The sequence below is a fragment of the Cetorhinus maximus genome, chromosome 12, assembly GCF_964194155.1.
Source record: "Cetorhinus maximus chromosome 12, sCetMax3.hap1.1, whole genome shotgun sequence".
Lineage (NCBI taxonomy): Eukaryota > Metazoa > Chordata > Chondrichthyes > Lamniformes > Cetorhinidae > Cetorhinus > Cetorhinus maximus.
Genome location: NC_135890.1, coordinates 12,844,108 through 12,858,799, shown reverse-complemented (window position 1 = coordinate 12,858,799; position 14,692 = coordinate 12,844,108). Strand labels below are relative to the sequence as shown.

At 44.9% G+C, this 14,692-nt stretch overlaps 1 protein-coding gene across 6 annotated transcripts in view; it reads left to right on the top strand.

Annotated features, from left to right (window-relative positions):
- Positions 1 to 14,692, top strand: part of LOC144687227 (uncharacterized) — an 84,416-nt gene that overhangs the window by 30,525 nt on the left and 39,199 nt on the right. For 4 of the 6 annotated variants that reach the window (XM_078553037.1, XM_078553034.1, XM_078553036.1 and 1 more), the window contains 2 exons: positions 5,271 to 5,365; positions 11,853 to 11,933. In XM_078553037.1, coding sequence (XP_078409163.1) covers positions 5,271 to 5,365; positions 11,853 to 11,933 — 176 coding nt within the window. The remainder of the gene's footprint in view (positions 1 to 5,270; positions 5,366 to 11,852; positions 11,934 to 14,692) is intronic. The other 2 variants (XM_078553038.1, XM_078553035.1) reach the window with 1 other exon arrangement.

Genomic DNA, 14,692 nt, shown 5'->3' with positions numbered 1-14,692 from the left:
TCACACGTGGGGACATGTTTCCCTTATTTTTCAAATCTTTATTTTTCATTTTAAGAACCTTCGGCTCCCTGAGGCAGCTCTGTGCCTTCAGGGAGCTTTCACTGAGTGCACCCCCCCTGCGCAAATTTCCAATGCTCGCACCCCTTCCGCACCTCCTTCCCTACCCCAGCAGTGCTGAGCCTGTCAGTGCTCATTTCATGCTGGCTGGCTGTTAATTGGCCAGCCAGTGTGAAGTCATGGTCGGAGCCTGATCACAGCTGCTCCCGGGCCTGGCTGCCATTTGGCCCGATGAGGGGAAAATGCTCCCCCATGGTGCCGGGGATAGCATGTTGGCATGGATAGAAGATTAGCTACTAACAGGAAACAGAGTATAGGAATAAATGGATCATTTTCTAGTTGACAAGATGTAACGAGTGGTGTGCCATGGGGATCAGTGCTGGGGCCTCATCTTTTTACAGTTTATATAAATGACTTGGACCAAGGGACCGAAGGAACGGTTGCTAAATTTGCTGACGATGCAAAGATAGGTAGGAAAGTAAGTTGTGAAAAGGACATAGGAGACTACAAAGGGATATAGATAGGTTAAGTGAGTGGGAAAAAATCTGGCAAATGCAGTATATAGTGGGGAAATGTGAAATGGTCCATTTTGGCAGGAAGAATAGAAACCTATTTTCTAAATGGAGAGAGATAGCAGAGCTCTGAGATGCAGAGGGATCTGGGTGTCCTAGCGCACGAATTGCAAAAGGTTAGTATTCAGGTGCAGCAAGTAATTAGGAAAGCTGATGAAATGTTATTGTTTATTGTGAGGGGAATTGAATTGAAAGTAGGGAGGTTATGCTTCTGTTGTACAGGGCAACGATGAGACCACATCTGGAGTACTGTGTACAGTATTGGCCTCCTTATTTAAGGAAGGATGTAAATGCATTGGAAGCAGTTCGGAGAAGGTTTATTAGACTAATACCTGGAATGGGCAGGTTGTCTTATGAGGAAAGGTTGGACAGACTAGGCTTGAATCTGATGGAGTTTAGAAGAGTAAGAGGTGACTTGATTGCAACATATAAGATCCTGAGGGGTTTTGACAGAGTGGATGTGGAGAGGATGTTTCCTCTTGTTGGAGAATCTAGAACTGTGGGGTCACTTCTTAAAACTAAGGGGTCGCCCATTTAAGACAGAGATGAGGGGAATTTTATTCTCTCAGAGGGTCGTGGGTCTTTGGAACTCTCTTCCTCAAAGGCGGTGGAAGCAGAGTCTTTAAATATTTTTAAGGCCGAGCTAGATAGATTCTTGATTAATATTGTGGTCACTTCGACAAATGGACCACAGCAGTCTCGGGTACAGGTCACGATCGTTTATTTGAGCAATTGCAAGGAGAGCACCATCTCAATACAGCTTGAGACAGCACTCTGCTAAATTACAGGTGTTCAACATATTTATACATTATTGGTCACGTACAAGAACAGTTTCCAGATTCTGATCTCGTCAACATATAGGTTTACATTAAACAGACATCTCTGGTAACAGGTGCATGCATTGTATGCCCCTATTTTCACCCAGGCAGAGACCTTCCCTCCTACCTAAACAAGGATGATCTGTTCTTTCCTTATCTGCTGTAAACAGGCTCAATCTTAGTTTTTTTTTACAACCTGACTCCCATGGATTTCTTGCTGGTGATTGCACACCCTGAGGGTGTACAAAATTCAAGAGTGTATAGGGTTCACCTGGTGCTTTTTCACTTTTTATGTACTTACAGGCATTGGCTGCTTGGATATTCCAACAGTATCATTCTCTTACAATGAATCCTCCCTTACCATAAATTCTCATTTACTTTCTTCTCCCTAACAATTAACAAGGAGGTGAAAGGTCATCGGGGGTAGGCAGGAATGTGGCGTTGAGGTTACAATCAGATCAGACATGATCTTATTGAATGGTGGAGCAGGCTTGAGGAGCCAAGTGGCCTACTCCAGCTCCTAATTTGTATGTTCATATGTACATATAGAAATACAAATTGTGATCCTACATTCTTACCTGTCCCCCGACATCTATACCCTCCTATTCCCCTCTCTATGGCTGCTTTTTGTTGTTGTACGTCAATTTGTTGGTACGCTGATCTGACTGTCCAGTCAAGTTTCATTTTACAGCTCAATGACAAGGGTGGAACTGGATGTCCAAACTGTATAACTGCCTTTTTGACTTCTCACCCACCTCACTTCCCCTAGCATTCTGAACACTCACTGAGATCAGAACTGAACTTGCAATTTTCATGAGTAATTCAGGAGTAAAGCAAAATGATGGAGTTAGCAAAGATCACACTTAATCCCTAAGAGAGTGAGCCAAGTGCGATATCATCACACAGTAATGATCCTGTGTTGCCCAATCATGTTCCCACTTGTTTTCAATACTTTTCTTATTTCAAGTGTCCTACCCGTTGTAGCTCTATACCCAACCAATCAGCTACTTTGTGTTCCTCCCTGCGACAAATGGGCTGTGTGGTGTTACCCCTTGAAACTGCATCAGTGAGTTTGCTTAATGCAGTCCAACACAATGAACAATAAGTTCAAGGTTCAACTGCTGTAATATTTCTGAAAGAGGTATTATGTACTTTTTCTTACTATCTGGGGTAACTGATTATTCTAGGTAGATTGCAAGCCTTAAGTATATAATTGCTCAACTAAGCCATTGTTACAACATCATCAAATGATCATTGACCTGAAACTGAAATGTTAACTCTGTTCCTGTCTCTACAGATAATGCCAGACCTGCTGAGTATTTCCAGCATTTTCTGTTTCTGTTTTGGTTTTTGGTGTTTGCTTCTGAACTTCAATCTGCACTGCCTCAAAGTCTCAAGCTCACAGTCTAAGCCTGTCAACCTCTGCCCTAAAGGCAGAGGGTTCTGTGGGGTGGGGCGGGGGGCACAGGAATGGATAATTCCCTGGTGGCCTGCTGCTACCTATCAACCCGCTCCTGAGCAGTCCGTAATTTTACCAGGGGTGGTGGGTAAGGCCATAGGCTGCAGTTTTGAGGGTGGCAGACGGAGCTCAGGCATGGGAAAGCCCAGCAGGTTTCCCTGCTCGAGCCTCAGCTGTGCAAGGCGGGGGACTCTTCCATCGTTGGCCCCCTTTCCACATCAGGCACTCCCCACCCCACCTCCTGGGTGCTCCCTCCCTGCCTGGCCTTGCCATCACGACCCCTTTTCCCCTCTCCCTATCTCCCCGCCACCCCTTCCTCCACTTCTCCCTCCTGCAAGAACCCCGCACCTGACTGGCTCCTGGACTACAGAGCTACAACCAATCAGAATCAATGCAATTGAGAATCAATGCAAATTGATTCCTGCAAATGGGCTGTGCTTATGACTGTAACTATCGGGTTAGTTTCATAGACTTCCTCCATGCCCACAAAGAAATTTATATTGTTCTGAAAGGTAGTGCAGTGTTCATCAAAACTGAATAGTGGCCTTTGTTTCAAGTGAATTGCAGGATCTGGACCCTGCAGCAGCAGAGATTTATTATGTGACTAACACACTAGTAACTTGTGTCCCATTTAAGGATCCAGCGTTTATGCAGTGATGATGTATGGTGTATGGTGTATCAGATGACAGCCAAAGCTGAATCATAATCATGCATGATGAGGTAATTTGGATATAACATAGCTGGGGCTTACAAAACTTAAGCTAATCGGCAACAAAATAAAAAACAGTCGGCATCAAAGCTGGTGGCCCCTTGGAGTGGAGGGACTCTGTTTGAAAATCCTGTTCACCAGGGAAATCTGGAGCAATGGTCACTGGGAGCTCAAAGTGGCAACCTGGGAGGCCATCAGTCACAGGAGGTTTACACCAATCCTAGGAGGATCTAGAAGTGTCGGTTTTATAAAAGCACAGAGCAACGGCCACGGGTGTCTGAAAGCATTGAATCACCAGAAACTGGCCTTCCACGGAAACTAGGGCAACTGACCATGGAACATTGATCACGGGACATTACTGACCTGTAAGCTACAACAGTAAGAACGGGGACAGCGCTAAGCAATGGCGTGGGTGAATTAACTACTTCCCTCTCACAAACTAACGCAGAGAGTGTTTCAGATTTCGACCCAGTGGGCAGCCCTGATACTGCTGCCAGAGGTAGTAGAAACCTGGAATTCTCTCCCCTAAAGTCAGAGGCTGCTGATGGGGGGGACAAGTAAGCTTTCAAGACTGAGATTTTTGTTCAATAAGGATTTGAAGAGATATGGAGTAGTGGTGGGAAAATGAAGTTCAGGTGGAGATCAGCCGTGATCTAATTGAATGACAGAACAGGTTCCAGATCCTGCCTATTCCTGTTCCAATTTCAAAAAGGCATGCATTTATATAACACCTTTCATGACCACAGGACATCCCAAAGTTCTTTAGAGCCTTTTGAAGTACTTTTGAAGTGTAATTGCTGTTGTAATGTGAAAAACATGACAGCCAATTTACATACAGCAAGCTCCCACAGACAGCAATGTGATAATGACTAGATAATCTGATGTTGATTGAGGGATAAATATCGGCCTGGACACCAAGGATAACTCCCCTGCCTTTGTTCGAAGTTGTGCCATGGGATCTTTTACATCCACCTGAGAGAGAACAGACACGGCCTCTAAAAGACAGCACCTCCAGCAGTGCTATCTAAGTGGCAGCTTGATTTTTGAGCTCAAGTCCTGGAGCGGGACTTAAATCTACAACCTTCTGGCACAGAGGCAAGACTGCTGAAAACAGAGTCATGTTATATGTAGGAGAAATGAGCAAAGATCCCCAATTTTGCCACATCCCTCCACTATATAAATTTGTACCTATCATAGCCACGTGTCACATGATTATAACCAGGGTGAATTCTGAGTTGTCCACTCTTTTGATGCTTCTGGGTCTGCTGTTGGTTTTCTAGGTTGATGCATTTACTCAAACTGTGGCTGAAAGCCCCATCACAGCTAGGCCCAGAAGGAAAGTACAGTTCAGACCAGTACTCTTCCCATTTTTTACTGGTGTTCCATTTTAAGGTATAGAAGACCAGTCCAGACCAGTATGCTTATTTCCCAGTTTTTAACTGTTTTTCTTTCTAGGGGCTCACATTTACAGAATGGGCGGTACCTGTAGCACAAGATGGTGCTGACAAACCCAGTTTCAGTGCACAGGTTTACTGAGATTATGCTACGGCCATAAATCAGTTATGCATTTATTATCAGAACTGACCCTAGATATCTGCCTCTCTTGATTCTATGATTCTTTATTCACTACTTAACCCATGGGTTGTTCCTCACAGGTCACCCTGGCTCAGCAGAATTGTGGAATCTGCTCAGGGAAAGTTCAGATGCCAAGGTCGCTCTGCTGGATGCACAAATGTCCAAGGATTTCAAAGTATGTATGTCCACAATCGTCACTTCAGGTTGCACTTGCAGTTGATTTCCTGAGGATTTTTGATACTAATGCAGTGTACTTGTGCATCGTTGGATGCCATTGACATGACTTTTTAGGTGCTCAGATGTGTCACTAGTGAGGCTTTGGTGTTAGAAATATACAAACTAAAAGATCATGGGAATCACCTCTGACCCAGCACTGAGGTGGCAGAAGCTGCCTACAAAAGTTCACACTACAGTGCTTTTACACACAGGATCAAAGAAAGTGTGAGATTGTATGAGATCAATATACCTCATAACCCTAAAATTAAGGTTATGGCCATTCAGGGCTGATGACAGGAAACACTTTGTCACACAAAAGATAGCTGAAATCTTTTTCACCTTCATCCTCTCTGATTAGACCATCCACAAAGCACTCACGTGACCCATTTTTGCTTCCTCGGTGCAATTGTCCATATGAAAGTTTCTGTCCACTCACATGCTTTGTCCAACTAACCTCGTAGCTCCTGAGCTGTCACCTGAGATTCAGTTGACCCTGCTAGTTTAGTATCGCCCAGAAGGAAAAACTAGTAAAAACTGGGAAATACGAATACTGCTCCAAACTGGTCTTGTATATCTTAAAATGGAACACCAGTAAAAACTGGGAATGAGAGTACTGGGCCGACCTGTTTTTTTCCTGCTGGGCATCTACACGTTTTGACTAATTTGCACCACGCTGCTGAATCCAATTATTGATATGAATTAAGAACAGTGGAATTCACAATGTTGATGCTTGAGGTGCCCCACTTAGCAAACCACAGCCTCAAATCTGCACTACCCAGCATAACTCCTCTAATTAGTACCTACTGCATTCTACCCTTCAAGGCAACTTGCTATTTCTTTACAAGATTTAGCCGGGATCTCCATTGATTGGAATTTAATCTTTCATGCAGGATTTTGTCAATGCCTTTTGGAAGTTTAGGTACAGCATGCGAACATACGAATTAGGAGCAGGAATAGGCCACTCGAGTCTGCTCCGCCATTCAATAAGGTCAAGGCTGATTTGATTGTAACCCCAACCCCACACCCCTGCCTACCCCCCGATAACCTTTCACCACATTGTTAATCAAGAATCTATCCAGCTCTGCCTTAAAAATATTCAAAGACTCTGCTTCCACCGCCTTTTGAGGAAGAGAGTTCCAAAGACTCAAAACCCTCCAAGGGAAAAAAGTTCTCCTCATCTGTCTTAAATGAGCGACCACTTATTTTTAAACAGTCATCCCTAGTTCTAGATTCTCCCATAAGAAGAAACATCCTCTCCACATCCACCCTGTCAAGACCCCTCAGGATCTTAAAGGTTTCAATTAAGTCATCTCTTACTCTTCAAAATTCCAGCAGATACAAGCCTGACCTGGAAAGGCTATTTCCTCATAAAACAACCCACCCATTCCTGGTATTGGTCTAGTAAACCTTCTCTGAACTGCTTCTAATGCATTTACATCCTCCCTTAAATAAGGAGACCAATATTGTATACAGTACTCCAGATGTGGTCTCACCAGTGCCCTGTACAACTGAAGCATACCCTCCCTTCTTTTGTAATCAATTCCCCTCACAATAAATGATAACATTCTATTAGCTTTCCGAATTACTTGCTGTACCTGCATACTAACCTTTTGTGATTCATGCGCTTGGGAACCCAGATCCCTCTGAATATTGGAGCTCTGCAATCTTTCACCATTAAGATAATAAGCTTCTTTTTTATTCTTCCTGCCAAAATGAACGATTTCACAATCGTCCACATTATACTCCTTTTGCCCAGATCTTTGCCCACTCACTTAACCCATTTATGTCACTTTGTAGCCTCCTTACTCTTCACAGTTGGCCAGCCAACAAAGCATCTATAATTATGTATTAATACTATATATATGTATAATTATGTATTAATGTGTTAACTTATATATAAAGATATTTTAATGTATTTAAGGTAATCAGTTGCACTCGTAATGTGGCTCATTTACACTCTAGAACCACCATACATTCATACACAGGGGCCCGTTCTCTGCAAGCAAGAGGAATATATTCAAGCGTTGCACCTTTTTTGAATTACCTGGCAGATTGGGGAGCTTATAATGCCCAGTTGGTTTCACCATGGCAATGCCTCAACCTATAGGAGTCGACTTGCCAACCAATCTCTTCTCTTGTACTAGAAATTGTTGTGATTGTTTGAAATTTGGCATTCTTGCATTTGTCCCGATGGGTGCAAAATGAAAAGTTTTGGCAACATGTCTCCCTGTCAGCAATATTAAACCCATCTGTGTTCTACAACAAAGGACAAGTTTGCATTCGTGCCATCATAAGGCTACAATTATGTTCGTGGCAGTGGGGAACCTAAGGAGAAACATTCACAAGACGGCATGAACTCCATCCAAGACCCAATGCTCTCATAACATGATTGTCTTTTTTTCTGTGCGTGGCACCCTTTCTCTTGTACTTCCATATCTGGGGCTGGATTTTACGTGCTCCCGCTGGGTGTGTTTTCGGCGGGGGTGCTGGGGGGGCCACATAAAATACGATCTTGCCGCCCAAACCCAGGTTCACCCCCCCACCCCCCCATAACACGGGGCGGGTAGAGGAGTGGGCAGGCACACACACAAGAAAAGGCCTGTTATATTTGCCTCAACGATCAGCCGTCGGTTGAGCTTGTTAACAAGCCAATTGACCCCGATAATATGCTGCCCACGCCATAAAAGCGTTGGTGTGAGCAGTTGGGCAGGACCGGTCAGGCCGTTTTTTATTTTAAAAAGCTTTTTAAAAAGGCAGGAAGGAAGTGGAGATAGTATCTTTGGGGGGAGGTGGGGGGGTGCCCTTTGCCCATCAGGGGGCAGACCTAAGGTAGTGTAAACCCCTTTTGTCCTAGCCGCCTGCTCTGTAAAACTGTTATGGCCGTGGGGTGGGCCAGCATGGAACAAGTTGGCTCCATGCTGTCTTTGCTTCCGGGGGTTGTGGCGAGATGGGTGGCGTGCCATCCACCCTCCCATAAAATGCTGCCCCTCGTCTCTACGCACACACACAAGAAAAGTAGTGCATGCTTGAAGCATATTTTGCTCCAGAATCTCAATGGTTCCTGGAATGTTGCTGATATTATCACTGGTTTTCCCCATTGCAAAGATCAGACGTTCTCTAGTATATGGATCATAGACTGACACACAGGCCCAACTTATCTGTGCCAGCAAAGGGCTATCCATTTAGCCCCACTTTCCTGTTCTTTCCCCTGTAGGTTTTGTTTTTCCTTCCTTTATCTAATTCCCTTCTGAAAATTATGATTGAATCTGCTTCCCGCACCCTTCCAGTGTATTCCAGAATACAACAACTCGCTGCAGAATGTTTATTTTATTAATGTCCTCCCTGGTTCTTTTGCCAATCGCCTTTGATCTGAGTCCTCTGGTTACTCATGCTCTCACCACTGACTTGTTTGGCTTCCATTTGTGATTCCCAGAACTGGAAATGACTAACTTGGAGATTTGAATGTTAATAACAGGGCTGAATTTCACTAACTTTGAAAATATTCAGGAGGTGGGGCTATTTCTGGGCCCAGACCCTGCTCGCTGCCGTAGCCTGGCTTCTTGTCTTAATTCTAGGGGAGGGCAGCCAATTCGTGGACCACCTCCACGGTCACCTTACAATCAGGGGTGCCAGAAGGCTTCTCTTAAACCCATATGCAAAAACATGATTTTTGGGGCCGAAAATATTAGGTCATCTTATACATCGGATTGACTTATAAACTACGATCTATGGTAAATATAGGCCCAGGCGGAGGTCATTTGGCCTCTTGAACTTGCTCCACAATTCAATTAGATCACGGCTGATTTGTAGCTTGACCTCATTTATCAGCCTTTACTCCATGTCACTTGATACCCTCAGTCAACAAAAATCTGTCTCAATAGCTCCAGTTGTCAGGAGGTGGGGTCAGGAGGCAGGAGGGGGAATCAGGAGCCGGAATGTGAGAGATTCCTGCAACCTTTACTTTGACTTCAGTGACTTGGACGTGAGAGGAAGCAACAGAATGGAACAGAGACGAGGATGAAGGTGCCAGAAGGCTTCTCTTAAACCCAAGCACTCCCTGTGACAGCAGTCTCTGTGAGAGACTGCTGCTATGGTAGGTCTATGCCATTTTCATCAAACAAATGTCAGATGTCACGTAAATCTCAAACCGTTAGATCCTCCCACTATGCACTTGGCTCCTGTGAGCTAATGAGTCATGCCGCAATCAGCTTCCCATCACTGTCGGACAGGTTGCTGTCACTGTCCCTGGAAAAATCCCGGCAGGCAACTGACACACTGTCCCCTGGCAGGAATCTGCCAGCCCCCACCACTTGTCAGTCTCTGGGGAAAACACCACCCCCAAACCCATTCTTTGAGCTATTATGAGTGGGAACTTGTTGCATACAGACATGTGCAACATGGGGTGAAGTAATGTGGCTTTATGCACAAGTATTGATGGAAACTTTGGTGGTGTGTCACAGTTCACTCAGGAAGTCTGAGTTGCTATGGCAAAATGCATGTTGTAGCCTGGAGCTATGGATAGTGATGGTAGAGGCTCCAAAGATTTTTTCCGCCATGTAGCTGACCAGGAATCTTTCCCGCTCTTACCACCTGGCATTGGTGTGTATTGGAAGGATTTGCAGGTTGACACTCAACCTATTTGACCACGTTATGAACACATCTTCTTTGGCCATCAAGTCCTGGGTTGGGACTCAGGGATGCTATCCATTGCACAACAAGATCTTCACCATGAAAACTTTGCACTGCTGCAATTGGAGTAGGATATTTTGAAACAGTTCATATGTTATGTCACATACCAGTAAACCAAGCAAAACCACGCAATACTAAATTCACTTACCGGGAGGAAGCTCTGATCTGACTCAGAGGGACCAAGCTGTCCCAGCAGCCCTTGTGGTTGCAAAATGGTTGAAGAAAATCTAATTATCAGAATGCCTTTGACACACTGCTTCTTCCAAAATGTATTTCCCATTTATTACAAAAAGGGTTGGAACAAAAAGAGGCTATATGAATTTACAGGAATCCACTGTAGCCAAAAGTGGCAATCCTATAAATATGGGCACATATATCTCATTCATATCTCATTGGAACATGTAAAATTCTGACAGGGCTGGACAGGCTGGATGCAGGGATGATATTTCCTCTGGCTGAGGGGTCTAGAACAAGGGGTCACAATCTCAGGATACAGGGTAGGCCACTTAGGGCTGAGATGAGGAGAAACGTGTTCACTCAGAGGGTGGTGAGCCTATGGAATTCTCTACCACAGAGGGCTATGAAGGCCAAGTCATTGAATATGTTGAAGAAGAAAATTGATAGATTTCTGGACTCAAAAGCATCAAGGGGTATGGGGGAGTGCAAGAGTACAGCATTGAGATAGAAGATCAGCCATGATCATATAGAATGGCAGAGCAGGCTCGAAGGGCCGAATGACCTACTCCTGCTCCTATTTCTATATTTCATACACTTCGAAGATTGAAGTGTCCTGTTAAAATAAGCAGGAATGGAGTTGGCACATTTATACTTTGTGAATCCATTAAACTTACTTTGTTCTTTGCTTTGTGTCTCTTTCTTTGAAGACAGTTTAAAATTTGTAGAAAGAATATGGGGCATTGTTGGCAAGGTCACACTTATTACACCACCATTGTTGCCATGAAATGGAAATGGTGGGTCTCCTTGAGCCACTGCAGTCCTTATGATGGTGGAGCGTGGGAGCCTCTGAAAACCTTGTTTAAGTTCCATTCTTCATATGTAAATCAACACAGTGAGCGTTAACTTGACAAGTATCACAAGGAGCCCACTTGTTGAGGGAAAAAAGGAAAGATGTTCCTTTAAAAAAAATGGAAAATGAAAACAAATTCATTGTACATTAAAGACAACATTAAAGACAACGATCCCAGGAATGAAAGGCTTAATATATGAGGAACATTTGAGGACTCTGGGTCTATACTCGATGGACTTTAGAAAGATGGGGTGGATCTGATTGAAACTTACAGAATACTAAAAGGCCTGGATAGAGCGGACGTGGGGAAGATGTTTCCATTAGTAGGAGAGACTAGGACCCGAGGGCACAGCCTCAGAGTAAAGGGAAGACCTTTTAGAACAGAGATGAGGAGAAACTTCTTTAGCCAGAGAGTGGTGAATCTATGGAATTCATTGCCACAGAAAGCTGTGGAGGCCAGGTCATTGAGTGTATTTAAGACGGAGATAGATAGGTTCTTGATTGGTAAGGGGATCAAAGGTTACGGGGAGAAGGCGGGAGAATGGGGTTGAGAAAGTTATCAGCCATGATTGAATGGCGGAGCAGATTCGATGGGCCAAATGGCCTAATTTCTGCTCCTATGTCTTATGGTCTTATGGTCTAACAGTAATATGTTAACCGAGTAGTTTATAGAAGATTTTCAGCAATGTATTTGTGTTGAAGTTATTAACATATTTATTTTATTTACTAGTCTGTTTTTAGTATCTACACCAGAGACCTTCGGATAAAACAGAATTCGCAACCAAACCCCAACTGCTTAAGTGATGATTGGGTTTGTATCAAAAATTCTTTATTAATTTGCATTGCTTTCCTCATGAATCATTATTCTGTGTAAATAACCTATTGCTTTTAGGAAGCTTTGGGTTGTTTTCCTTAGATGTTTTTGGTTTCCTAAGGGTAAGATTGTGGGAATTTGGACAGAACTTCACATTCCATTTCCTCCTCTCTCAATCTCTTTAAGAAAACATGCAGGCAAGTTCTCCCATCCACACCCAGTGGTACTGAACTGTATAAACCAGTAAGGCAAAAGGTTTAATTGCTCTTCTGAATTGAATGAGTTATTCTCAGTGGGGCAACAGTATGGCGCTATAGTTGACCCCAATGCCTATGGGCTCGGCAGTATTTCCACTTCTGACCACAATCCAGTAGTCATTGTCAGAAAGTGCACATCGGTGGAAATTTGCTGACACCAGCAACAGGCTCAGCTAACCTGGTCCTCCAACATTGGAAAGCTTTCTAACAGTCACTCTAAAGATTTACATATAGAGATGCCAGCATCTTTGGAAGCCCGCCCCAGCATGTGTTAATGGAAAGAGAGAGAGAGAAGGAAAATACTGACGAGCATATAGAACCGATAACTTACAGTCTCCTGACATATGACCTGCTAAGGAGTTATAGCCTTCCTGTTATATAAATCTCAGCATTGTATACAGTTGTGATTCTGCTGCGACACCAAATTTTCGATAGCCCAATAGTTTAAGAGGGTGGCACAGTGAAGGTGTAGGGCGGCATCGTCCGGTCCCATTGGCGGGGGGCATCATGCCGGGCCTGAGCGGACAATATGGCAAGAAGGCCAAAAATCAGTTTCACGCCTTCTTGAAACCAGTTTGCGATGGTCCGCTCCGCCCGTCAATGGCAGGCCGTGTTTCCTGCCGCTGCATATCGGGAGCACAATTTCAATACTTTAGCATCTCATTATAATCCCTGCTTGCTGGAATCATCCCCCCCCACCTCCATGCTGGATTATCTGGGCACAATCACACCGACGTGTTTCACAACTGTACATAAGTGATGTGCATGTGGTGAGCTGCACTTCACTCGGGACTTCAAAGTTTGTTTGCCTACCTTGCTTCGGGCAGCACTCGTAGCCATCAGCGCCAGGTTTCACAGGCAGCGCCACATCACTTTTAGGGGGGGCTCACGTGCAAGTCTCTACCTACTAGACCAGCCGTGCGGCTGGGGTGGCTTTTCAATGGCTGCAGGGCTAGGGCTCACTTGGGGAAGGGGGAGAAGTGGCCTCCGGCAAGGGAAGAGGCTGCAGGGCGAGGGCTGTACTGGGGAAGGGGGTATCCCAGGGTGTATGTGGGGACACATTTTGATTTGTACAAATGGCCTCAAGATGGTGAGCTGAGGAGGCTGTCTCCAGAGGAGATGAGGCCAGATGGAGATGTGAGGCTGTGTGTTAGAGAGTGAGTGGTGATGTCCCTTGAGCTGGCAGTGAGTGAGATGTCAGTGAATGTGCGATGACCTTGTGAGTGTGTGAGTTTAGAGTGATGAGATGGTTGCCTTACCCTGATGGCACGGTTGAGATCATTCATCTGTTTTCTGCACTGGATGGCCGACCTCTTGTGTCCAGCATTGGCACTGACCACCTCTGTCACCCTCTCCCAAGCCGGAGTGGTGAGACTGATGGCCCTCCTGTGACCAGAGTGGTGGTAGAGGACATCGCAGTGGGCTCCAGCAGTGTCCAGAAGGCTTCCCAGGGATGCATTACTGAATCGGGGGGGCTGCACTCTCCCTAGCTTTTGGGTCCATGTCTTCACCAGAGCAGCCCTGGGCTGCAAGCATTGAGAAGTGTGCGCACAGCTGCAGTTTAAATATGGTGCCCAACGTGAGGAAGTGGCGAGGTAACGGTGTGGCAGGCAAATCAGAGGCCGCCCGCCAGCGAGATGGCGTTTTTCCTGTGGCTGCATAATTAATGAGGCGGGAAGCGGACAATACGACACAAAAACCCGCCATTGTGGCCGCCAGGGAAGATGTCTTTTTTCACGCCCGCTACCGCACTTAGTGCAAAAATGGGACGATTCCACACTCAATGTTTTGCACCATTGATTGGTGGACTATGAGGTTTGCATCCACCTTTCACTGGAATGCTGATAATGGCAGAGATGAAGGCACCAATAGAAGCCTGGTATTCCCTTAAGGTCGGGAAAGGAAATCAGAGGGGCCAGTTACTCATGAGAGCACTGTTCCCGGACAGAGTCTGTTGATCCATAGTAACACTGGCAATACTCTAAGAACACATATCTAACCTTTCCACTGAATCAGGGGAAGTCCTTAGTGCAGGAAGATTTCATGAAGAGAAAAGAAGTAAAAGGCAAATGAATTCCCAAAATAAAAATGAATATGATCTAGGAATACAGATTTGTTGGTACATTAATAGCTAGTATGAACCAAGTTAAGTAAGTTAAGAAATGACCACCTTGAGTGAGAGTTTGTTGGGAACTTTTCTTTCTCCTTTGGCAGCTGGGGTCAGCTCCAGGCCAAGAGGGACAGAGTTTCCATTCAGTCAGCACTTGAGTCTTTTGTGTTGACAGTTGTTCATTCTTCACCTAGTTCCTGGTGGGCGTGAATCCTTTGATACAAAATTTCTTGGAGAGATTAACACTAAATGGGCTTGTGCGTTGAGGGATGTTGTGGGGAAATGGGGGTAAATAACGCTCGGGCAGTAGATGTGCTTATTGAAGTTGCATTAAGGAAGGGGTGTTTAGTATTACTTCTCTGAGAAGCTTGGGCACCTTGGTGGTTTTG